The 25688-nt window shown below is 39.8% G+C and overlaps 3 protein-coding genes and 1 pseudogene across 3 annotated transcripts; 1 reads left to right on the plus strand and 3 right to left on the minus strand.

The window, feature by feature from the left end:
- Positions 1-1861: 1861 nt before the first annotated feature.
- Positions 1862-25688, plus strand: LOC146631402 (G2/M phase-specific E3 ubiquitin-protein ligase-like; annotated as a pseudogene).
- Positions 3144-9015, minus strand: LOC146631403 (uncharacterized). The gene is made up of 6 exons (XM_085352931.1): positions 7413-9015; positions 7290-7327; positions 7070-7226; positions 6951-6998; positions 4704-4802; positions 3144-3410 (listed from the first exon to the last, which is right to left on the minus strand). The coding sequence occupies exons 1-6, from the start codon at positions 8929-8931 to the stop codon at positions 3175-3177; spliced, it is 2097 nt and encodes a 698-aa protein (XP_085209057.1). The 5' UTR covers positions 8932-9015; the 3' UTR covers positions 3144-3174.
- Positions 9006-11644, minus strand: LOC146631404 (uncharacterized). Its single transcript, XM_085353644.1, has 5 exons — positions 11555-11644; positions 11087-11158; positions 10165-10270; positions 9518-9588; positions 9006-9437 (listed from the first exon to the last, which is right to left on the minus strand). Exons 1-5 carry the CDS (start codon positions 11615-11617, stop codon positions 9006-9008), a joined length of 744 nt encoding a protein of 247 aa, XP_085209770.1. The 5' UTR covers positions 11618-11644.
- LOC146631405 (N-lysine methyltransferase KMT5A-A-like) lies at positions 11990-15199 on the minus strand. The gene is made up of 6 exons (XM_085354718.1): positions 14786-15199; positions 14047-14167; positions 13577-13739; positions 13216-13408; positions 12491-12562; positions 11990-12094 (listed from the first exon to the last, which is right to left on the minus strand). The coding sequence occupies exons 2-6, from the start codon at positions 14162-14164 to the stop codon at positions 11990-11992; spliced, it is 651 nt and encodes a 216-aa protein (XP_085210844.1). The 5' UTR covers positions 14165-14167; positions 14786-15199.

Consider the following 25688-nt stretch of genomic DNA (forward strand, 5'->3'; position numbering starts at 1 on the left):
GGAATAAATACAAAGTTTTTTAAATGTTAATCTGTTGTCTGACAACACTTTTCTAATATGTGACCACTTTTTTTCCTGAAATGTAATCTAGATTTCTGTTGGGATCGTGAACAAAAAGAGGACTGGCATGAGACCCATAACAGGGAAATCACTACCATTACATGTTGACCCAAGCTGGTCATCTGAGAGGCTGTTGGGTGCTGCCATTAAAAAACTGAAAGATTTCAACCAAGATATGAAAGATGGAGAATACCTCCTGCTCTACCCTGATGGCTCTCAAATAAAAAATATTCCAGGAGCTAACACACCCTTTACGATTGAACTCTACAAAGAGGCCGTTGGCAAGTCTTACCAAAGAATTACACTATTTGTCTGCACACTTGAGGACTTTTTGTCAGAACGTAAGTTAAATAGAATTGCCTGTCACTAGTGATGGCCCGCTTGAAGCATGTGTCAAAAAAATCAACACACTGCTTCAGACTGTGTCGAAGCTTGATTCGTTTGGCCAGAGTCACGTGATCAGTGACGTCTGAAGCTTCATTTAGAGCCTAACTGCTTCGGTGTCTGATTCAATGGTTTATAAGGAAGCGAATCATTCGGGGGATTTGTGGTGTTTTGATGGTGACAGATAGCGAACCACTGATCATTCCACTGAGAGATTTGGAACCAGTGAGGAAAAGAGGAGGTTCTGTTGTGTGGGAGGATTTTGAGTTGATTTTTGTCAATCCGGTGGGTTTTCCAGCTTTGTGTTCTGGCTGTTTGCTTTTGTTTTGTGCGTGTTTATTTTATCTGAAAACTGGAAAAAGGTAAAATGTCAAAAATCTGCTTCCATAATATAAATATCATTAAATAACTTTAGAAAAACTTCCACTTGACTCTTTACATGTAATGTTGTGAAAATATATATTTTGTTTAATTAATCTGAAAATGTTAGTCTGCCAAATGTGCAGCAATTGAATGTATTTATTCTTTTTAGCTGATAGTTTGTGGGGCCCAGGTAGACTGTATACCTGCATCTCTACCAGTTTCTCTGCACTCCAGCCTCCTCTGTGCCATGTGAAGGGATTTTCCTTAAGGCAGGAGAAATGATCTCCACGAAAAGGAACAGGTTCAGCCATCGCACACTAGAACAAATTCTCTTCTTAAATATAAATGGAAAAGGGCTACTTTAAATGCATCATGTTTTTAATTTGCAAGTTCATAAGCATTTTCCTTTTCCATTTCACAATCAATTCTACCCCCAGGTCAAAAATATGTCTGGGAAAATTTCCCTAATATAATATTATTTATAAATACACCCGTCTAGCGATTAACTGCATAAGTGCATGGAGGCGGGACCTCAGAGCAGAAGCATACTCCATAATGTGTTGTACATTATTATATGTATATTATATGTAACGTGGTATTTTTCAATTATTGTATTTACCAACATCAAGAAGTCACAAGCAAAGAAAGACCACACCATGGTGCATGTTTGAACATGTTTACTGGTCAAAATGATTTATTAAACAAATAAAACACATTTTTTTAAACCACCAAAAAAATACACGTTCAAAGCAACACAACGGCGGCCCAATATCAGACAGAATCCCACTCTGTAGAGTGGGCCATCTTAATGAAGCGGTTGGTTGGGCCAATTGATGAAGCAAGAAACATTACTTAAAAGATATTAAACAAGAAAAACATAAAGTGTAAACAGTGTAAATATTTAGTTGCTTTTCACTGACTGATTCTACAGTGATGAACCTGATGGATTGACGGCTGCACCATCTCAAATCTGGCTCTGAAGATTAACCGAGCCAATGTCTGGGATGGTGCCTACCGAGGCGTCAGAAGGTCTTCATATAGTCCCAACTCTGGCATGATGGTGAAATTCTCTGATGACGTGGGGCAGGCTGAAGAGGCAATAGACACAGGTGGGCCTACCCGAGAATTTCTCACCCTTTTGATGGAAGCCATAAGGACGAGAAGAATATTCGAAGGAAAAGACTATGCCAAATATCTCACGTTTCATAGTAAAGGTGTTTATTTTTTTTCACATTTTTTTCCATGGTCAAAATTACTTTATTATAATGTAATGTCTTTATCTTTAGCTGCAGATGAAAATGAATATTTCTACATTGGAAGAATGATTGCAGTTTCCATTGTCCATGGTGGTCCATGGCCATGTTGTTTATCTCCAAACTTCTTAATGTAGCTTGTTGGAAAAGACAAGACATTTGAGGCTCCAATTGATGATATACCAGATGAAGAAATCAAGAAGGCTCTACTAGAGGTGAATTTATGATGTTATGATTATGACAAATGCCAATTAATGCAAAGACCTACATTGAATAGATTACTTAACATAATCTTGGTAACTAACTGATGCCTGAAATGATTACTGATTTTGTAATTCAAGACTGTGTTAAATTGCAAAGGATATCACTTGACTGAGTGTATTTCTGTAGCCCAAATATATGGTAATAATCGTAACTGTCACAATTTCCATTTTGAAAATTGATGATATACATATTCACCAAAGGGTGTGTGTTTATTTCTCTCTCTCTCTCTCTCTCTCAATACACACACACACACACACACACACACACATACTGGTAAAGGTGAATTGGAAGGACAATTTTTTCAAACAAGATTTTTGCAACACTAAACGGACCCCCCTTTCCGCTTGTGCTAGATAGATGAAGTGCATCTTTAAAAATCCCATTTGAGTTGTACAACACAAATCTCACTTCAAAATTGTGAAAAACACACCAGAACTCAAAATATAAGAACCTGACAACATGGTGTAATAAGAGGACAACACTAATTAGGTAACTTGGCTCCTCCCCCTGACATGAACAGTAATTGTCAGGGCTAACTTTATTAACAGGACAAAGGCCATACACATACACAAACATGTATTTTGTGTGTATTAAAAGGGCAACAGGTGAATAAAAGGAACAAATTGAGTGCATTTTACAAAAACAGGATTGTTTTGTTAACAGAAATGAAAATAACTGGCAATATAAAATTATATGTCCTCTTAGATCAGATGCACTAAAACAGTGTCAACAAAATGAATTTACCAATCTTCTAATAGTAAAATTCTAAAATAAATAAATGAGAAACCAAAACATACAAAATATCTTTTGTAACTCCTCCAAGAAGTACTTTGGAGTTATGTAGACTCCTCTACATAGGATTTTCTTTTTTCTTCAACGACACGCCCCGATTCCTCACAAAATCTCTGATGTTTTGAATAGAACGACCAGCCAGAGCAGGATCTTCTGCAGTTTTGCATTGCTGGCATTCGATAATAGTGGCCAGTTTTCCTTTTTTGATATGTTCGCCAAAATACTTCATTATCGCAGCAACCTCCGTGGGAGACCAAGGATGCTTTTTGACCCTCCTTGCATTTTCCAGAGAAGCTAGAAGCAGAAAAAAATAAATGTAAACAAACTACTTTTTAAACAATTTTTAAATTAAAGGGGACGTATTATGCTCAATTGTGTGAGTTGACATGGTTGTAGGATGCAAAAATATAATGGCGATAATCGGCTTCCTTCAAATAAGCCGAAGAATTGAGTTCTGCACACACTAGTTTTACAGCCCTGCTAAGAACAGTTAGTGTTTAGTCTACACAGCCCAAAGACGGCCTTTGCATTGTCCACGAGGACAGGTGCTGAGGCTGTGATTATGCTGGATTGTGCAAAATACACTACCTGGGACCTAAAAGAGCTCCTTTTTTAGTTGTTGAAAACCTACACTTAAGGAGTCGGGAGGCAATTCATAACCAAATATACATACAAAAGCAACAAAAAAAAAGTGGGTTTTGCATAATATGTCCCCTTTAAGGTGAATTTGTTGTAACAGTGTTTCTTTGGTATAAATCCTGTAATGCTGACTGTTTAAATACTTATTACAATGGATGAATACATTTATTTAAATGTAAAATTCTGAAAGGTAGCCCACATTAAGTCAGAATTCCAATAAATAGCTATGGCAAATCACTATGGATGGAGAGCATTTTATTCCACACACCGTTATACAACAAAAAACATGTATAGCATGATATTGTAATAATTTGAAATGTATAACATATACTCAAACATTTCATATATAACTGTCTGACTCAAATGTTTATTTAAAAACAAGGGTGGACCCTGCCTGACCATGAGGTGGGCCTTCAGGTTTTTTCAGTGAACATAATTTTCTTCAAGACGTTCAGGTTACAGCCCACAATTAGCCAAACCAGCCCAAATTTTCCAATATTATCCAGATTCTGCCTATGGGAATAAGATGATGTTCAGAGTATGGAGATAATGTAGAAGCCCAATGGTTGAGGAATCCTCAAAATTAAAAACCCAAATCATAATATGTTCTCATTGCTTTGTTTATTAATTGTTTTGGTGCATTGCTGTTTTGAAAATGATAAGTATTTAAATGTATTACAGATTAAAACAGGCATAGGGAAAGTAATTTAAACATTTATCCCATTACTTAATACAAGGTATTGTTCCACATTGAATGTGATTTATGTTTTACCTTACCAAGTAGGTTAATATAATTGTCTAACCAAGTTGTAGAATTATGGTACGGTCCCTGGCAGAAAGATGAGCATAGTCACCATACTGGCTTGGGTGGTGTGGATAACTGGGTTCAAAAATGCATGAAGTTTACATTTGTGCTTAAGTGACTTTTGTATGCATGTCACCATTTACCAGATTGTTTATTTGTTTTCTTCTTACTGCTTGGCTTCATCTCCTTGTTTAGTATTCTGTTGGGTTCAATGACCTTACCCGCTCCATTTTTACTTTGTGCTGAAAAACAAAACAAAACAGTAAGCATATATTTGTTGTATTAAATCTCTTATAATGTAATGTCAAATGCTCCTGAATGTGGTCAAGCAACTAATGGACCTTGAAATCTTGAATATGGTTTCTAAGATAAATCCAGAGTCGCAACTATGACTTTTAGTTTAAGGTGACACATGTGAATGTGGAATATGGCTAGAGCTATTACAGCTGATATTAAAAGATACAAGGCTGAATTTTTCTCCAAACAAGACTCCGGTGTAGTGATGGGATTTCCGGCTCTTTTTAGAGATCCGGCTCTCTCGGCTCGGCTCACTAAAAAGAGCCGGCTCTTTCGGCTCCTGAACCGGCTCTTCAGGTTATTTTGTTGCTTTCATTCATTTATTATTAACAACAATATAAAATTATGCACAAAATGAATTACTAATGTTTAAAAACGTGTTTTCTATGTATATATGTTCATTATATAAATCTGCTTTTATTTATTCACTCCACATAAAATTTAAAAAATAAATTATAAAATACAAAAACCTACCATTTACAATTTAACTTTTAAAATTTAAACTTTAAATTTAAAAATACCAAGTGCCCAGTGCTCAGCTCAGTGGGTAGACACACTGGCAGCTTCACTTATATCACACTTAATTCACTGTGTTTTATCTTCCCATCGCACTGATGAGTGGACAGTTTTCAGGTGCCCGTGCACCGGCTCTATATGATATCCTTTTCTTGCAGACTCTACACTCTGCCTATGTATTGTCAGTAAAATTTAAATGGTTCTAGATTTTGCTTCTTTTCTTGGTGTCACTCATTTTCTTTACTCCACCTTTCTAATGTGACGACATTGTCTCTTGTTGTTGCTCCCGGCTCTCTTTCTCTCTCTCTCCCTGCTGCTCTTTTCGTGTGCTACTGCTGTTGCGAGTGTAACTACCGCCCCTAGCTCCTCCCTCTGCTCAGAGGCGGGAGGGGTGCAAACGCAAGGCTCTGTTTGCGCCCCTCCCGTCTCTACTCAGCGCAAACACAAGGCTGACGTGCAGCGAAAAAAGTGAGAGAGAGGGCAAGAGAAAGTAAAAAAAAAAAAAAATCCACGGCTCCCAATAAGGAGCCGGCTCGCATTGTTCACTTCAAAGAACCAGCTCTAAGAGCCATTTCGTTCGCGAACGACCCATCACTACTCCGGTGACTGGTCAACTTTCCACTCACCACTGATTTACTGTAGAAAGAGGATGAGAGCGTAGAGGGAATACTTCAGAAGCGCAAACCAGGTAAATAAAGAGTAGTAGATCAGCCCTCCACACACCAACTATTTTCATCTCTCTTGATTAATCTCATCTCCTTCTGTCTCCTGCAGGGCAGCTTCCTTTCTAACATCCTTCAACAAACCTTCCTCACTGTCCCTTGTTTGCACATGCCCAACACAACCTCAACCTGGCCAATGTAGAACAATGTAGACATTTTTTCCAACATGTGCAGTCCCAATGATATTGTTCTTCCTAATCCTATCCATTCTCTCCACCCTCAAAAAGAATCCCAGCATCTTTGCTTTCCCCAAACTCACCTCCAAGAACTGCAATCTATTAAGAACTCTGCTGCCCCCTTACTCTACTGCACTCACTCTAGAGACTATATCACCACATCCTAAAAAGAACATTACTGGCTGCACACTGACTATAGTATTGAGTGCAAACTCCTAATCAACTTTTAAGCCTTCAACAACCTCGCCCCCGCCACCCTGAGGGATTGTCTTTACTGTCACTCTCCCACAACACTGCTAACACTAACCTCCTTACCCCCATCATCAAAATCATAAATCTGAGGGTACAATCCTTTGCCACTGCTAATTGCACCCTCTGGAACTTCCTCTGCTCATTAGATTCTCTCTAGAACTTTAAATCACAGCTCAAAATCACCTGTTCAAACTAGCATTTCCTACCTGACCATCCTCCAAAACTGACCTTTCTATTCTGTTGAGCTGGTCTTTAGAAAGATCCTTGACTTTCTTTAAATTACCATTTGGACAAAGGTAACAATCACTGGAAAAATGATAGTAATGAATTATCTTTTTTTTTTTACATAAAGATAGCAAAGATAGCAAAAGTGTCTAGGAAGTAGTTACAAAGGTAAAAGCTTCAATAAATGATGACAAACACATACCTGGAGGTTCCTTGACAACTTTCTTCATCATTCTAGTATCTATAGAATCTGTAATAAAGTCTATTAGTCATGTGATTTCATAAATTGAACAAAGTTGAGACTAATCACATTGTACTTACCAATCTGTGGATATACAAGATTTCCTTCATTGACCTCACGCTCCGCTCCGACCTCCTCACGCTCCGCTCCGACCTCCTCACGCTCCGCTCCGACCTCCTCACGCTCCGCTCCGACCTCCTCACGCTCCGCTCCGACCTCCTCACGCTCCGCTCCGACCTCCTCACGCTCCGCTCCGACCTCCTCACGCTCCGCTCCGACCTCCTCACGCTCCGCTCCGACCTCACTTTCTTCACTTGAATCTGTCAACTGTAGGTTATCTAACAAAATAAAAGATTGTCTTAATGAATTATAAGGTTATAGTGCAGGAAACGTGTATAATTCTTAACCTTAACACCACTTTACCTTCGATTTCAATCTCTTCAAGTGTTTTGCCTTGAAGGCTTTTGAGAGACCCTTTCTCCATGGCAATCAGTAGTTTGGATATTTTGGCAAGCTGGGTAGTAGCCTCTGGAAGTCTATAATATTCGCGATGAACACGAATATCATGACCTAGGAAGTTGGCAACTTGGTCTAACTCGTGATTCTTGAGGTTTAAGATCTGAGACAAAGTTGCGACATGTTTGCGCAACTGCGTTGAACGTAGGTGTTCAGGGTTTTCAGCCCCACATTCAGTCGCATAAATCCTCAAACAGTCCTGTCCTCTGTAGGGAGTCAGACAATGAGGTCTGGCAAACAGGAATATGTTTTCTGCCAGAACACCACAGTCTTGTCTTTTCTCTGTCAGCCGTGTTATGGCATTCACCATGTCTGGTGAAAGTAGCACTGCAACCTTGCGTCCTCGTTTACCCCTCAATTCTACACGACTGAAGTGTTGACAAAGGTAAAGTTCAAATTTTGTCAGTCCAATTGCAACATCCTTGTGCAGGGTACTAGTGTCTCTCTCCTGGAAGCCATTCAGTGTCATCTTTGAAATTTCTCCCCCTCTTCTCCTGTTAAATAGTATTACATTTGCCATGGTAGCTTTACAAAGTTCACTGTATGATTTTGGTGAACTATGCTCTTCCAAGTCCTTCAGTGCTTGTTCTGTAGTCTTCTCCAGATGTCTATGAAGACGCTGAACATCTTCTGTGAAAGGAAGTGTGGAAGGCTTGTTGAAGTGCCGCTCGTTTAGTGTGGTTAATGCAGTATGGGAGATGAGTTCTGACCACTTTGTAGCATAAAGGGTTTTGAAACTCTGGGTTGACTTTATCAGTGCACTGTCTTCTGCCATCAGTGCTCTGCAATGTATAATATCACAGACTTTCTGCAGTGAGTGTCCCAACTTTAAAGCAAGGCTTGGAGTCGAGTAGCAGTTCTTTTCTTCATCATACCCACACACCTTCTTAACAGCTTTGATAACCACATTGAAATTTGCAGGTCTTACAGCATCCTCAAAAGTGTGTATTGAGCATTCTTTCCGAAGTGTGAGCAGAAGTCTTCCACATTCTCGGAGTGTCTGGCGAATGTAGTCAAATTTGGTGGGATCTTTCCCATGTTTGTTAAAGAATGATTGAGCAAGCTGAAGAATAGAGAAGTCACTTCGCACAGTAGAAGTTATTTCATCATCTTTCATGACAGCTAATATCTTCCAAACACCGGGGGAAACTTGCTGACACAGAGCTGACTCACTCATACAGGCCAGGGACAAGACCTTTTTTCGTCCCCCCTCTGAATTGGCCTCCACTGGTTTTGAAGAACATTTACGAACATGTCTCCAAAGATCTCTTTTAAGATATAATGCCTCGCAATAAATGCAGTGAATATAGTCTTTTCCTTTGTAGGGTTTTTTTGATGTGCGTCTGGTTTTTAATGATCCAATCCCACTTGCGATGACCTCCGAGTTATGTCTGTGGTTTCCTTTGTTTCGCAGCTTAGAAAGCATTTTCAAACGGTCTTTGGACTTCTTGGGAAGACTTAAAACTCGAGCAACATCTGCATGTGATTTCTCATGAGTTTTTAAATGACGTGTAAACTTTGTAGTTTTCCACAAATGTAGCAGTATGTTTTGTTTCTTAGTGAGGAGGATGTTTTTAAGGAATCTTCAGCCGTAGTATTAGAGTCATCAACAATGCCTTCAGCATCAGACTTTTCTGCTGTGGCAATAACCCCTGATACGTCGAGCTGTCTTGTGCCAATTCCATCTTCAGATATTGATTCGGCATCTTCTGAAATTCTTTGTCCTACTCTCTCTAAAAAACTTTCTAGGCGAGGTCTTTTCGTTTTGCAAGCAGATTGACTGCTGGAGATCTCAGAGTTCTGTACTTGTTTGCAACTTATATTTAAAGGCTCTGATTTGTTGTCCCATGAGCTGTCTGAGTCAGCTATAGAATCTGGCACATATTCCTCTTCTGATGAAGCCCCCTCACTTGAACTATCTTCACTAAAGACCTAATAACAATCAAAAACACAAAGTAAGACTTTGTTTACCTTACATATTTTACTGAGAAGAATTCTGCAAAAACACTTACCTCTGGAAGAGGTTCAGTGAGGTTCACCTTGTGGCTAACATAACATCTTTTGTGCCAGGACTGGTAGCAAACTAGACAGAGAAAAATTAAGTTAATAAAAGAAAGGTAGTTAAAGCCGCTTTCCCCAATTTAAAAAAAACAGGCTAGATGGAAGCATAAACACAGTCAAGAAGGCTCCCCCCTCCCATTGGATATTATCCATAGGCCACACCCCCTGGTGTGCTTTGCTGCTAAACAGGCCAGTGCATAGTGTGGTGGAGCCATGTTAATGTAGAATTTAAGGAGTCAGGAAAGACTGTTCTATCGTTTTTCTGGACTGAGCCATGTTATTGGCTGATGGTTTTAGACAAATGCAACAGAACCACTTCATTTTTTTTTCTTTAATCTCCAAACAACATTTATAGCTATGCTTTGTTAAAATGTTGTTATGAACATGAAAAAAAAATATGTTAAGCTAACTTGTTTTTGCAAATTGGGTATAGCAGCTTTAATAATGACATGGTAAGTAAATATGTAAAAAGTGCAGATGTAAAAGGTTCATTATGAACATATATCATATTTACTTATGGATTAGTTTTTATAGTGTTCCTTATGGATCATATTTAAGATATTCTAATGTACCCAACCTTCCATAATTAAATAATTACCTTCACATCTCACACCACTCCATTTCAGAGGCGAAAAAGGTCCTCCACATGCAAAACATTTTTCTAAACTTGACATTTCGTCAGGGACTAGATCATGATCGCAGTCCTGTTTGGTAAAAAAAAACAAAAAAAAAAACAGTGTAATCAAAAACAAAATTCATACTTTTGTGATGTAAAATATCACAACCAAATAGTTGTTTTGGTTCCTCTTTAAAAAGGAGTTAAGGACGGAAGAAAAAAAAAAAAAAAACAGGTTCAAGTGTTACTAAAACTATTAAATCAATTTTTGTAACTTTTGCAATGCAAAATTTAAAGGGAAAAATACCTGCTGTATATAGATCAATTTTCAAAACAATTTGTTCTTCTAGGTTTTATATTATGGTATATATTACAAAACCACAATGAAAAGAAAATTCATTGTGGACCCACAACACCCAAAAAAGATTAGACTTACAATTTGTTCTTTCTGAAATGAGAAGATGTGTCCAAAGTTTTGACTGGGAGTGTAAAAAAGTATAATTAAATCATGAAGTCATGAATCCATCAAGACATAACGGATGGCCTTTACACAACAATGTTACATAAATGTGCTTAGCATTAACAGGAAAGAGTTTAGCGATTGTTTCGGTTGTATTTACATGCTCCTTCCTATAGTAAGCTTCATTCTTGCTCCTTGATCAGCTGAAATTCAAATATGCGATCTAACTACATCAGAGTTCATTTCAACCAAGCCGAGAACTACGTCTTTATGCAAACCAGATTTAGGGTTGGGGTTTCATACTTCTTGTTTCAAATCTCAGTCCTCCTAATGCGTGCATCTTACTTGGTCAAGATAACCAAGGACCCACATACCTCAATACTGCCTAATAACTAGCACCTCAGTCTACAACTAAAACAATCTGACACTGAAACTCCAATTTACCTTTGTTGCGTCGTTAGGAGAGGAACTGGCTGCATTCTCATCCACAGCCTGAGATGGCACCATGTTGGATTTCTAAGGAAGAAGCGTGAATAATGAATGGCAGTCTTTGGGTCTAGCCAAGATGAATACAGTCCTCCTAATGTCTGGACCTGTCCAGTTGAGTAATACACAGGACCCGTGTGTGTATGCACAATTGCCAGAGTAACTCTCATTGATCTGAATTCATTTCTAAACTCAGTCCTCCTAATGTCTGGACCTGTCCAGTTGAGTAATACACAGGACCCGTGTGTGTGGGCGCACTTGTAGGTAGAACTCAGTTGTTTATACTTCCTGTTTCAAATCTCAGTCCTCCTAATGCGTGCATCTTACTTGGTCAAGATAACCAAGGACCCACATACCTCAATACTGCCTAATAACTAGCACCTCAGTCTACAACTAAAACAATCTGACACTGAAACTCCAATTTACCTTTGTTGCGTCGTTAGGAGAGGAACTGGCTGCATTCTCATCCACAGCCTGAGATGGCACCATGTTGGATTTCTAAGGAAGAAGCGTGAATAATGAATGGCAGTCTTTGGGTCTAGCCAAGATGAATACAGTCCTCCTAATGTCTGGACCTGTCCAGTTGAGTAATACACAGGACCCGTGTGTGTATGCACAATTGCCAGAGTAACTCTCATTGATCTGAATTCATTTCTAAACTCAGTCCTCCTAATGTCTGGACCTGTCCAGTTGAGTAATACACAGGACCCGTGTGTGTGGGCGCACTTGTAGGTAGAACTCAGTTGTTTATACTTCCTGTTTCAAATCTCAGTCCTCCTAATGCGTGCATCTTACTTGGTCAAGATAACCAAGGACCCACATACCTCAATACTGCCTAATAACTAGCACCTCAGTCTACAACTAAAACAATCTGACACTGAAACTCCAATTTACCTTTGTTGCGTCGTTAGGAGAGGAACTGGCTGCATTCTCATCCACAGCCTGAGATGGCACCATGTTGGATTTCTAAGGAAGAAGCGTGAATAATGAATGGCAGTCTTTGGGTCTAGCCAAGATGAATACAGTCCTCCTAATGTCTGGACCTGTCCAGTTGAGTAATACACAGGACCCGTGTGTGTATGCACAATTGCCAGAGTAACTCTCATTGATCTGAATTCATTTCTAAACTCAGTCCTCCTAATGTCTGGACCTGTCCAGTTGAGTAATACACAGGACCCGTGTGTGTGGGCGCACTTGTAGGTAGAACTCAGTTGTTTATACTTCCTGTTTCAAATCTCAGTCCTCCTAATGCGTGCATCTTACTTGGTCAAGATAACCAAGGACCCACATACCTCAATACTGCCTAATAACTAGCACCTCAGTCTACAACTAAAACAATCTGACACTGAAACTCCAATTTACCTTTGTTGTGTCGTTAGGAGAGGAACTGGCTGCATTCTCATCCACAGCCTGAGATGGCACCATGTTGGATTTCTAAGGAAGAAGCATGAATAATGAATGGCAGTCTTTGGGTCTAGCCAAGATGAATACAGTCCTCCTAATGTCTGGACCTGTCCAGTTGAGTAATACACAGGACCCGTGTGTGTATGCACAATTGCCAGAGTAACTCTCATTGATCTGAATTCATTTCGAAACTCGGTCCTCCTAATGTCTGGACCTGTCCAGTTGAGTAATACACAGGACCCGTGTGTGTGGGCGCACTTGTAGGTAGAACTCAGTTGTTTATACTTCCTGTTTCAAATCCCAGTCCTCCTAATGCGTGCATCTTACTTGGTCAAGATAACCAAGGACCCACATACCTCAATACTGCCTAATAACTAGCACCTCAGTCTACAACTAAAACAATCTGACACTGAAACTCCAATTTACCTTTGTTGCGTCGTTAGGAGAGGAACTGGCTGCAATCTCATCCACAGCCTGAGGTGCCACCATGTTGGATTTCTAAGGAAGAAGCATGAATAATGAATGGCAGTCTTTGGGTCTAGCCAAGATGAATACAGTCCTCCTAATGTCTGGACCTGTCCAGTTGAGTATTACACAGGACCCGTGTGTGTATGCATACTTTTCAGTATAGCCTTTATTCATTTAATACTATTTATACTTATACTGTACTATTTACATTATACCTTGCTTCTCCATGGCCAGTTGGAATCACCATAGTTATAGGTGATTTCTTCTCCTGGACCAATATCTTTGATTGCAAACAAACAGAGATGGGGCCTTCCATCCACTCTGGTAACTGTCATTTTACTGTTTGGATTCACATTATCGTCATTTACAAGTCTGCCAAGTGAGCCGTCCTCTCTGGTAGCATCAACACTAAAACAAAAAGTATACAATAACAATTACACTCTGTAAAGAAAGTCATTAAGTATATTAGGTTGTAGAACGTCTGAATAACATTTTAATATTCAATTCAAAATATTATTTGAATATTATAATTTGTAAACCTCATGTATTTTATCCTTTATCAAAGCAGTTACATACCATAACTGTTTTCCATTGAACTTGAAATCAAATATGAAAACCTTGAGTGCATCATGGTAAAGTTTCATTCGGTTTTCTTGTTCCTCTTTAGTTATGATTTGTCCTCTGTACTCAAAAAGAAAATCTCCCTTTTGAAATGACCGACAGCTGAACACACCGCGACCTAAAGACACACATCAAAAACAAATTGGGCAATAAACTATAAACCATTTAATTAAAATCCTTCTTGTTTTTAAATATGTTTTTTATTTGATTATATTGTATTATTTATTTTGGAACATGTAACATGTTCATAATTCCTTGGGGAAAGACAAGGAAAAAATAGAAATATAATAATAATAATAATAAAACAAGTATAATTATATTCGTGATTATTAATTTTCTCATGCATGGTATGCTACAAAAAAACTACAAAAAACATAAAAATTTCTATTTTGAGAAGCTGACTGCATTCTTTGGAATCAACTCACCTTTAAATGAATCAATATACCTCACATCAAATCCTGCCTTGTCTTCACCTAAGGAGCAGTAATACCTAGCATCTTGTATGGGATTTATTTTAGCTCTCCGTGGCCTTGTTGCCGCCATCCCCTGCAAAGATCAGGTATTAATGACTTTAGAAATAACACATTATACTACAAAATGTATGTAGACATAGAAATAAACAGATCGAAAAATCTATTTATGTTGGGGAGAGCTCCCCTAAAGGTTCCAAATATCTGTGTTTCCCAAAAGTTCCTCCTATCTTGTATCACTGTGTGTCAGAGGCTGCATGCCCTACCTGTGGAAGTTCTGTTTCGTATATTTTATTTGGTCTAAGGTTACTGCAAATCTTAATGAGTTAATTTTCATATCCACATTTCCTTAACCTTTTATATTTCTTAAAGTTATAAATTAAAATAATGATTTAGTATGGTTGAACAATAAGCATATTTGTCCTACAGTTTTTGTTTCATTTGTAAAATATTTTCTGAAAACAGATCTCACTAGTTTTAAAACCACAAGTTTTGTGATGCTAAAACCAAAATTAATCAAACCAACAGCAACAGAATGTCAAACTTTTGCTACTAGCATGCTGGCTAGCTAAACTGTCAAAAATTAGATGCTTTGGTGTATCCAAACGTAATATAATAACCTATATTACTTTGCTTTATTGGATGAATATATTTATATAAACATCATGTGTAAGGGAATTTGTATGGTTCTCACCTGATCTTCCACGAAAGCAGTAAGATAAAAGCTGTCTCATTAAATCCTCATGTCGTGCACCTGAACTCTTTAGTGTCCTCTTCTTCTTCTTCTGCTCTTTAAATGTTCATGGTGGTTGGCAACCAGCGTAGATGTACATTAGCGCCCCCATAGTGCTGAGGAGTGGATATCATTGGCCAAGAACAGTGGATTAACACTGGGATTCTTGCAAATAGAATGCTATGATGTAATAGAGTTAAATTGCTCTAGTGCATTCTGACATAACTCACTTGGAATATGTAGACTTAATAATACTGTATAAAATGTAATTTTTCCAAAAGACTGATATTTATGCTTCTAAATTTTTAAAGAATGAAACAAAAGTAGTAAATGGGGATGATGAGTTTTAGTAACAACTTCAAAGTTATTTGGCTAAAAGAGTTTTAAAATTCAAATAATTAACTTGGACCAAAAAGGCATATTATTGCTACAATGAGATTGGTGAATAAAAATAGATTAGACCACAGATATTTAAGTATTGCAGCAATACAATTAATTTTCATGACCTTAAGTGTTTTTGTGATGCTTTCTTTTTCTTTTTAAATAGTAAAAACTCATGACATAATTAGGACAAAGTTTATAATGAAATAGAAAAATCTTTATTATTGTGGCTGGTCTGGGATGCTGCTGCAGGTGAGATGGACTCACCTGCATTGTATCTACAATCTGTTACAGCAACCGTATAATTATTGTAATTGTTGGACAGCGCGAGGGAACGACCGGCTCAGGTGAGCCACAGGCTGGTGCGCTAGCGGGATGGGGGTGCCGCTGGAAGCGTGGGCGGTCCCTGGAACCACCTCGTCACCAGCGCCGCTAGATCTACAGGCGAACGCCCAGGTAGTCACTTCCCCGTGGCTGGGCTGGGGCGCTGATGCTCCAGGCCTATTCCCTCGCTTGCTCATGGAGGGGAGGTGGCTCCTCGGTCTTAGTCGGGGGAAGAGGGTATGTGGCGGGGCGTGTTCTGCGATGCCGCTGCATGTGAGATGGACCCACCTGCACGGCATCTATAATCACACCACGCTGGCTTAAAACTTGTGCTCTGCTTGTGGTGTTGTTTGTGGTGATGTGTACGGCAGACACAAACATACCTTCCCACCCTCATACACACAACCACAAACACTCGGCCCTCACCCAACGTGGACACAGACATAAATGGACACTGTACACACAATCACACTCCCCAAACATTCTCTACATCCCAGGTCCAGGTATTCTTGCCCCGGAGGGGGAACTCATACCCAGACCCAGATGTTGCCCTCCTCCCTGAGGTGGAAATCAAGCAGACCGTCCCCGGCTCCGCAGTGGCAGGGGGCCGCTGCAACCCAGGCCTCGATCAGATGGCCAATTCCACCTTCAGGCCCCCCCGCCCTGACGGCTGGCAGAGAGTGGGGCTCTGTGAAGACCCCATGCCTCCCTCCGCTCGCTCATATGTAGTGTTGCTGCGTGCTGTTCTAAAGTGCATTTAAAACACGGGAGGAGATGTCATCTGTTCTTTTGATATTCATCAGAACCCTGGCTGCAGCATTTTGGATCAGCTGAAGACTTTTAGTTGCATTATGTGGACTTCCTGATAGTTAAGAGTTATAGTAATGCAGCCTTGAAGTAACAAAGGCATCAACTAGTTTTTCAGCATCACTCCTGGATGGGATGTTTCTAATTTTAGCAATATTACGGAGGTGGAAGGAGGAGACCCTAGAAACCTCTTTCATGTCAGATCTAAATGACATGTCTTTGTCAAAAAATAACACAGAGGTTCTTTGCTTTATTACTGGAGGCTAATTTAATGCCATCCAGATGAAGGGACTGACCAAGTAATTTGTTTTTCTGAGCTTCTGGTCCAAAGACAACTTCTGTCTTGTCGGAATTCAAAAGGAGGAAGTTTGAAGACATCCAGGTTTTTATGTCTTCCAAGCATGCCCGTAATCTTTATAACTGATTAGGTTCATCAGGATTTAGGTGTGCATAGCTATGGAAATTTATCCCATGCTGTCTAATGATTTTACCAATAGGGAACATATTTAAAGTAAAAAGGATCAGTCCAAGTACAGAACCCTGTGGTGTACGCCACAAGTAACCATAGAGGTTGAAGAGGATTTATCATTTACGTAAACAAACCTTGAGTCTGTTGGACAAGTAAGATTTAAACCAGCCTAGTGCTGTTCCTTTGATCCCTGCAACATTTTCAAACCTTTTCTTTTCCTTGACTACCTTTTAGATACCTCAGAACATGTTTCACTGCTGTCCAATCATCAACAGTTGGCGCATTGAAGTGTTGTGACAGTTTGCTGACAACATAGCTTAAATCAGGTCGCGTACAATAGCTCAGATAAATAAGACATCCTACCGCTTCACGATATCTCCTCACATCTGGTAATGTCTCGAATTTATCAGAATGAGTCCATTTCTGTTCACAGGGTGTTAACCTTGGCTTACAGTTTTGCATGTTAAATCTTTTTAAAATGTTCTCAATATATATTTTCTATGACATTTTGACACATTCTTTTTCTTGAAGAAAATCTATTCCTAGAAAATGGTTAAGTTTCCCCAGATCTTTCATTTGGAATTTAGAAGAGAGCATTTCTTTCACGCCTGAAAGCACATTTTCATTGTTAGCTGCAATGAGTAAATCATCCACCCACACTATGATGATTACTTTTTCACTTTCAGTTTCTTTTGAATACACACAATGATCAGCAATATTTTGTCTAAATCCACAACTGCTTAAATAGTCATGTAAGGTTTGGTTCCAGTTACGACCCGATTGCTTCAGCCCATAAAGTGATTTCTTTAGTCTATACACCAGTTTATTAGTCTCACTTGATTCTGTCTCAAAACCTTCTGGTTGTTGTATATATATTTCTTCATTTATTGGTGCGTGTAGATAGGCGGTTTTTACATCCATCTGGTGAACCAACATATCATCCTGAACCACTTTCTGCATCAAAACTCTCACACTCGATAAATTAGCAGTCGGTGAAAAAGTCTCCTCATAATCAACTCCTTTTGTTTGACTAAAACCTTTAGCCACAAATCGAGCTTTATATCTGTCTGATCCGTCTGAGTTCTTTTTAACGGCATAAACCCATTTACCCCCCACTGCTTTCTTACCCTCTGGTAAAGTGGTTAAAGTAAATGTGTCATTCTCCTTAAGGGATTGAATTTCTTCATTCATCGCTTTTTCCCATTCTTTTGACTCACTTGACACAATAGCTTCACTAAATGATGTGGGTATTTCACACAACAATCTGTAGCAATAATCAACACTAGTTTGCATCTGTTCATTTTCACACTCTTTCACATCCGTGATATAATCACTCAAATAATCAGGTCTCTTTCTGATTCTGGATGGATAACGTGTAGCTCCAGCATCTACTTTATCCTCAGTTTTAACCTCGGACTCAGTTTGACTGCTTTCACTACCATCTGGAATGTCCTCATCCTTCGTCTGTTTGGGTTCACCATCTTTTCTGGATTCATAAACCTCATCTTCATACATCTGATCACTCTGTGTTTGTTGATCCATTGTCGCGGGATTTAGTATTTTTATCAATCTGTGCTTTTCAACCTTCCCGGTTTTTGGGAAATAGATCAAATATGCTGGACTATTTTTGTCATATCCCAAGAAAACACCTTTGTCGCATCTTGGATCCAGCTTTCCCCTATTTTGTTTATAAGCATAGCACAATGATCCAAATTTTTTCATTCTAGAAAGATCAGGTCTTTTTCCAGTTAACATCTTATACGCTGTCTGACCTGTGCGTTTGTTAAAACATCGGTTCCTAATCACTCCCGCGGTTTGTACTGCATATGGCCATAAAGACTTTGGCAATTCGCTCTCAACTAACATGCATCTCGCCATGTCAAAAAGTGTACGCCAGTTCCTCTCTGCTGTTCGGTTTTGATGAGGCGAATATGGCGCCGAAGTTTCCTGCCTAATGCCGTGTCTACTTAATAAATCTCTGAACTGACTGCTTGTAAATTCAGTTCCATTATCAGAACGAATGCACTTGATTTTCCCATATGACGCCACATCTGCAATAAATCTTTCAGTTGCTTGAGTTGTATCACTTTTGTGTTTCAGATTATATACAAATGTTGCACCTGAATAATCATCAACAAACGACAAAACAAACTTAAACCCTTCTTTAGAGTTTGGCGTAATCGGACCAGCCAAATCCGTATGTACCAACTCTAATGCTGCCCTGGCCTTTTCATCCGGTTCTCGGTTCCTAGTTTGAATAAACTTCCCTTGTATACAGGCTTCACATTGCATATTTTTGTTGATTTTACCCTTAATTTCCATTCCATCAACGACATTTTGCAGATTTTGAACATCCTCATAATTACAGTGTCCTAGAATTTCATGCCACGTTTGCATATCAAAACATCCATTACATTTCTCTTCAAACTCTTGCACAGTGTTTATAAAGAACAGTCTCTCGTGTTCATATATAGGGAATTTTGTTCCATCAACATGTTTAAGAAAACTGTCCCCGTGTTTGAAAACCACAGTGGCTCCGTTACTAGTAGCTGCTTTTACTGACAAAATGTCCTGTGGGAACGATGGAATGTAGAGTGCTTGTTTCAATGTTACCTTGTGGCTGCGTCCTTTACTGTCGATCATACTTATCTCAGCATCTCCTCGCCGCTTTGCAGCTCCTCTGCTCCGCCTTCCGTCAGCCAACTCTACACAATGAGCCTCGGGTTGAAATGTGTCATCAAAAGTCTTAAAACTCTCGATCTTCGTGAAGATATGTGACGTCGCTCCCGTATCCACCAATAGCTGGTTATTCAGCATCTCTTGGCCGCCGTCCGGGACCCTCTGGGGTTTGGAGCCCGTCTTGAACGCGTAGTCCTTCTCCACGACCCCTCTCGCTTCATCCCGTCTTAGCTTCCTTCTACAGGTCGCATCTTTGTGTGTACTACTCCGGCAAAAACTGCACCATACTCTAGATCGGCACGTTCTTGCAGTGTGTCCCTTTAGTCGAAAATTTAAAACACACAATCTCATTATTCTTTGATCTTCGGTCATCTGCTCGCCATGAAGTAGAATCCTGGTCTGATTGCACTTTTGTCCTCATTACGTTGTCATTAGTTATAGCCACACGCATTCGCTCGGTTTCTTCATAACTTCTGAGTTTTACTTTAAAATCTGAAAATGTGATTTTTGCTTCACTCTGTGTAACGTGCACAATCAGGGGTTTAAACGTCTCTGGTAGACCTTTCATTATCATTGCGATCAGAAGTCCATCAGTTAGTGACTCACCCGCATTTTTTAACGCTGTGATAATTGCTTCTGCTCGGATAATATAGTCCGTCACACTTTCATTCTTTTCATTTGTGAGAGAAGTGAGTTCGGTGTACAGACTTATGATCCTTGGCTTGCCCACTCCTGCATAATGACCTCTCAAAATTTTTAGGGCCTTCCGTCCGTCATCAACTGCATCTCTCATAACTAACGATAAACTTTTGTCATCCAGAAATTGTATCAACTCTGCATATGCTTCTGCATTTTTGTCATCATCTTCACCATCGGCTTCTTCATCACCCTCAGCCTTTAAGATGACATCTTTCAAACCTTGTAGTCTGAGATGACCAAGGAACTTCGTTTCCCATATCTCATATTTCCTTTCATCTCCATCAAATTGCAAACGGGAATATCGACTGCCCGACTCTGCCGTGCGTCTGCTCATGATGCACAAAAACGCTTACTCACTCAATCGTGCCAAACTTTTAACACCTGCCGGTAACTTGCGCAGCGGAAGCGTGCTGGGCCCATAACCTGTTAGCAGAGCTGCTCTGGGCCACGTCATGGCATAATATTTTTGAGGGAGAATAAAAAGTCAACACACATATCTTATTTCTGATGGAGGACTCTGCCACTACACTTCTCCAGTCCATTCACAAAGTCGTTGCATGGTGAGACATGGATAGGAAGTGGGCGGAGCCTTTTACCGTCATTTTATTGTGACGCAAAGTACAAACACCTGTGGACACACAATCCAACAGAAACGTTTCCAGCGGTGAGTATCATGGTTGCTAGGCAACCTGAGCAGTGCGACGGAGCCTAGACCGTCCCATTTCACAAGCCTCTCACTTCCGACCTTAGCGGTCTTTGAGTACGCGGCCCTTGTGGACTGCTAAGGCTGCGTATTTTAAGGCTGCAGACCCTGAATTGGGATACAGCCACAGAGACAGAACACCAAACCATGATAACCGAAACATGGGAAAATAATAATCAAAACTGTACACTAAGAAAGCAGAACAACAAAGCATGGAGCAGCAAAAAACCAAAACACAGACAGCAATAAATACAAAACACACAGTGAAGGGAAAGGGTGAACACAAGACCCAGGGAACACAGATAAACGTGAAGGCAAGAGGACCTAAAACAGTGAATAAAAAATAACCACAAACTCAAAATGCTGGGTCGAGAGACCCAGGACCATGACACCTAAATGCATTGAGTTGCCACTATGTGATTGCCCAATTAGTGAGTAGTTAACGAGCAGTTCGAGGTGTACCCAATAAAGGTCACTCTTTTTTACATTTGTTTTAGAATTGCAATATCCTCTTTACACAGGGCCAGGAAAGCATTTCCCCTTGAAAAATAAGATAATAGAAAACAACCTATATTTGTATTCACTCAGGTTCTCTTCATCTAATCTGATAACAGATAAATGAGAGAACAAACCAAAAAATAAATAACTTATCAGTCAAATACTTTTTCATACCACTTTGTAAGTACGTAACTGTATTTACTTAGTATAACTGTGAATAATTACACAAAACCTTAGTGTTTCATATAAAAGCAAAGCTTCATATGTCTTCTTTCCAACAAGGTAAAGCAGGCTTTTATTACAATTAAGTTCAACATACAGTGGTTCATTTGGTGTGGTCATTTTGGAACATTTACCAGTTATCTAACCCACATGTGAATTGGAAGGACTGTGTAAGAATTGGCGGGACAACTACACACAAGCCTCATTATTATTCACACATGTGTGAATATTCATGAGGTCCTGCTATTACACACGCTACCACCAGGGACACTCTTGGTGATACACAGATTTAACACAAAATCAAGTTTATATGTATTAAACCGACATCTTGATTTTTTTGTTTTTTTAGGGTTAGTGGACCAATAGAAACCACTCTACGTTGTTAGATTTCAGTCAAAATTAGCAGGACACCGCCTCTGTCCTGTTAATTCAAAATGTCCTTCTAGTGTGGTGTGTATTCAGACGAAATGTCCAGCTAATACATGTTTACCAACGCACACACACACACACACACACACACACACACACACACACACACACATATATATATATATATAAAACACCCAGCTCTTTTATTAGAGATTTTATCATTTGTGAGCACAGAAATATATATATGAAAAAAATTAAAAATTCCCACTCGCCACGGGGACCACCGTTACCTTCACCCTCCACATCCTCTCGAGCTCTTCTCTGAGCCCTTGGTATTTCTCCAGCTTCTTGTGTTCCTTCTTCCTGATGTTGCTGTCATTGGGAACCGCTACATCGATCACTACGGCCGTCTTCTCATGTTTGTCTACCACCACTATGTCCATATTCGGGCCATATTCAGCACAGATGTTCCTGTACACTATGCCAGCCACTTGGTTATGGCGTTCCATGTATGCCTTGCCTGCTAGCATCTTGCACCCTGCTGTTATGTGCTGGATTGTCTCTGGGGCATCTTTACACAGCCTGCACCTGGGGTCTTGCCTGGTGTGATAGACCCCAGCTTCTATGGATCTTGTGCTCAGAGCTTGTTCTTGTGCTGCCATGATTAGTGCCTCTGTGCTGTCTTTCAGTCCAGCTTTGTCCAGCCACTGGTAGGATTTCTGGATATCAGCCACCTCCTCTATCTGCCGGTGGTACATACCGTGCAGGGGCCTGTCCTTCCATGGTGGTCCCTTGTCTCCCTCCTCTTTCTTGGGTTTCTGCTGCCTGAGGTATTCACTGAGCACTCGGTCAGTTGGGGCCATCTTCCCAATGTATTCTTGGATGTTCGTTGTCTCATCCTGGACTGTGGTGCTGACACTCACCAGTCCCCGGCCCCCTTCCTTCCGCTCAGCGTACAGCCTCAGGGTGCTGGACTTGGGCTGAAACCCTCCATGCATGGTAAGGAGCTTTCTTGTCTTGATGTCAGTGGCTTCTATCTCCTCGTTTGGCCAGCCTATTACCCCAGCAGGGTACCTGATCACGGGCAGGGCGTACGTGTTGATGGCCCGGATCTTGTTCTTATCGTTCAGCTGACTCCTCAGGACTTGCCTGACCCCCTGCAGGTACTTGGTGGTTGCAGCTTTCCTAGCGGCCTCTTCATGGTTCCCATTCGGGATCCCCAGGTACTTGTAACTGTCCTCTATGTCTGCAATGTTGCGTTCTGGTAGTTCAATCCCCTCAGTTCTGACTACCTTCCCTCTCTTTGAACAAGAAGGCATCGGTGGGCAAGAGACGAAAACAGGGTATTGTTGGAATGCTACTACGCAAGTAACCCTGGCGGAAGGGGTTACATGAATAGGATGAGGGACCTATGGATTCTTCGATACCCAACATCCACAATGACGGCAAAACAACTAGTAGCTCAGTGTTCCAACATTTGAAAGAAGGGACTGCTCTCACTGCTAGAGATTGACGAGGTACAACATAAATGCTACGGCAAGGGGGAGCCAGGACGCCAGGTCAGGGAGGAGATATCATCACCCCCACCTGAGATTGGGTACCAAGACCCAAGTGCGATAGGAGAAGGATATATATATATATATATATATATATATATATATATATATATATATATATATATATATATATATATATATATATATATATATATATATATGTATGTATGTATGTATGTATGTATGCGTGTGTAATATACAGTGTTGGTCAAGTTACTTGAAAAAAGTAATCAGTAACTAATTACTGATTACTTCCCCAAAAAAGTAATCCCATTACTTTACTGATTACTTCTTTTCAAAAGTAATTAATTACTTAGTTACTTAGTTACTTTTTAAAAACACGATTTACAACCTGAGTAGGTGATAAAGCGATAGATCTTTCAGCCCAATTCTACTTTTTCTACATAATCCATCATACAAAATGTAATCAAATGGAAAAGTCTCTTTTTAAAACTTGTTTTATTAGTTTTAATCTTTTAACTTTATGCATCAAGCAAAAATGTAATTATATGCAACATTCTCTGACTGGAAGAAATTAGTTTAACATTGAAACCTATTTTCTGCACATTCCAGCACATAAAATAAAATAAAATATTTTTTGTGTTTACACTCAGTCTTTCAAATAGATGCAAGTAAAACACAGCAGAAAATAAATAAAGTCAAAGACTCAGCTGTCCTGTTGCTCTATTTTCATCTGTAAAGCAGGACCAGGGTAGGCGGAGGTTTACCCTGGTGCAGGTGTGCCGCAGTCAGTTGAAGAATCCGCGAGTTTCTCAGCGCACTTGGTGCTTGCTCAGATGTTTAGGGGTTTTTATGGAATCAAACTCAAAGTACGGTCAGTACTTCCACGCTTTAAACGCTGCACGCTCATACTCTCTCCCACAATCGATATGTGATCCATTGTTGATCTGCACACAGCTGTTGTCACTAACGGCGCACTCGCTTACGTCACTGTCGTGAGACATTCTCGCAAAAAATCACGGTTTTAGTAACGCAGTAACGCAGCGTTCCTACGGGAAAGTAACGGTAATCTAATTACCGTTTTTGCAATAGTAATCCCTTACTTTACTCGTTACTTGAAAAAAGTAATCAGATTACAGTAACGCGTTACTGCCCATCTCTGGTAATATATGTTTTTTTATTTAGATAGAGAATGCAACAACTGTAAGTGAGCTCTGGGTAGTCTTAGAAAAACACCCAAGCATGCTCCAGACAGCAGGCTGCTATTGATTCATGAGGACACTGGAGGATAAGAAGAAGGTAGTAGCAGATTACATTCAGTGGTACTTCATCTACTGAAACCATCTTTCCATCCAAAGGTATAGAATTCAGACTATTATGTGCCCATTTAACAAAATCTTTTCAGAAGATTAAATGGTTACTTTTTTTATTCCAGTGAACTTTAAAGGCCTTTTTCAGGAGGACTTCTTTTTTGTAGCAGGATGACTGTCTTAGCTAGATAAGAATGTTGGTTACTTTCTTAACACAGTATTTTGCCATGTGAAGTTTTGCTTGCTTGTTGAGAGGAAGATGATGCTGTAGGTAAGGCACCACAACCTCCACAAATAACATTAAACAATTTATTAAAAATGAGACTGTTTTCTAGTTTCAGAGAGGGTCTAGCACCACTGGATTTTCTAAACGCCCTGGAACAGCATCCTTCACTCTTCTCATTCATGTGCTACACTGAGACCAGGCTGACAGCTGATCTTCTGGAGAACATCTTCCATGTGCAATTTGGTCCACCTGGCAGCTCTAGGCGTCAAGAGTACTGAGCTACTGGCAAGACTATCTGCTTTCTGTAGAAGGTCTTAAATTTGGTTGAAAATGTTGACATGAGTACATTTATGTCAACAAAGTGTAATGGCCCCTTTTTGTGTTTATTATCATTAGAAATAACTTTTTCTTTTTACATTCACAGAGAAAAATGGAAGTCTGTCTCTTGAAGACATCCCTATGTTTGCAACTGGACTGAGGGAAATTCCTCCTGCAGCAATTCAGCCAAAGTCACAGCTTCTTTTCCAGACCACTTCACGCTTCCCTGTAACAGATGTCTGTGCAAATACTATCAAAATCACAGTGTTACACAATTATGAGGACTTCCAAGGAGCCATGGATTATGGCATCCAGAACTCTCCTGGGTTTGGGCTTCCCTAA

The sequence above is a fragment of the Diplotaxodon limnothrissa genome, linkage group LG5 (assembly GCF_057381915.1).
Source record: "Diplotaxodon limnothrissa isolate DT_005_m linkage group LG5, D_limnothrissa_male_GT1.1, whole genome shotgun sequence".
NCBI lineage: Eukaryota > Metazoa > Chordata > Actinopteri > Cichliformes > Cichlidae > Diplotaxodon > Diplotaxodon limnothrissa.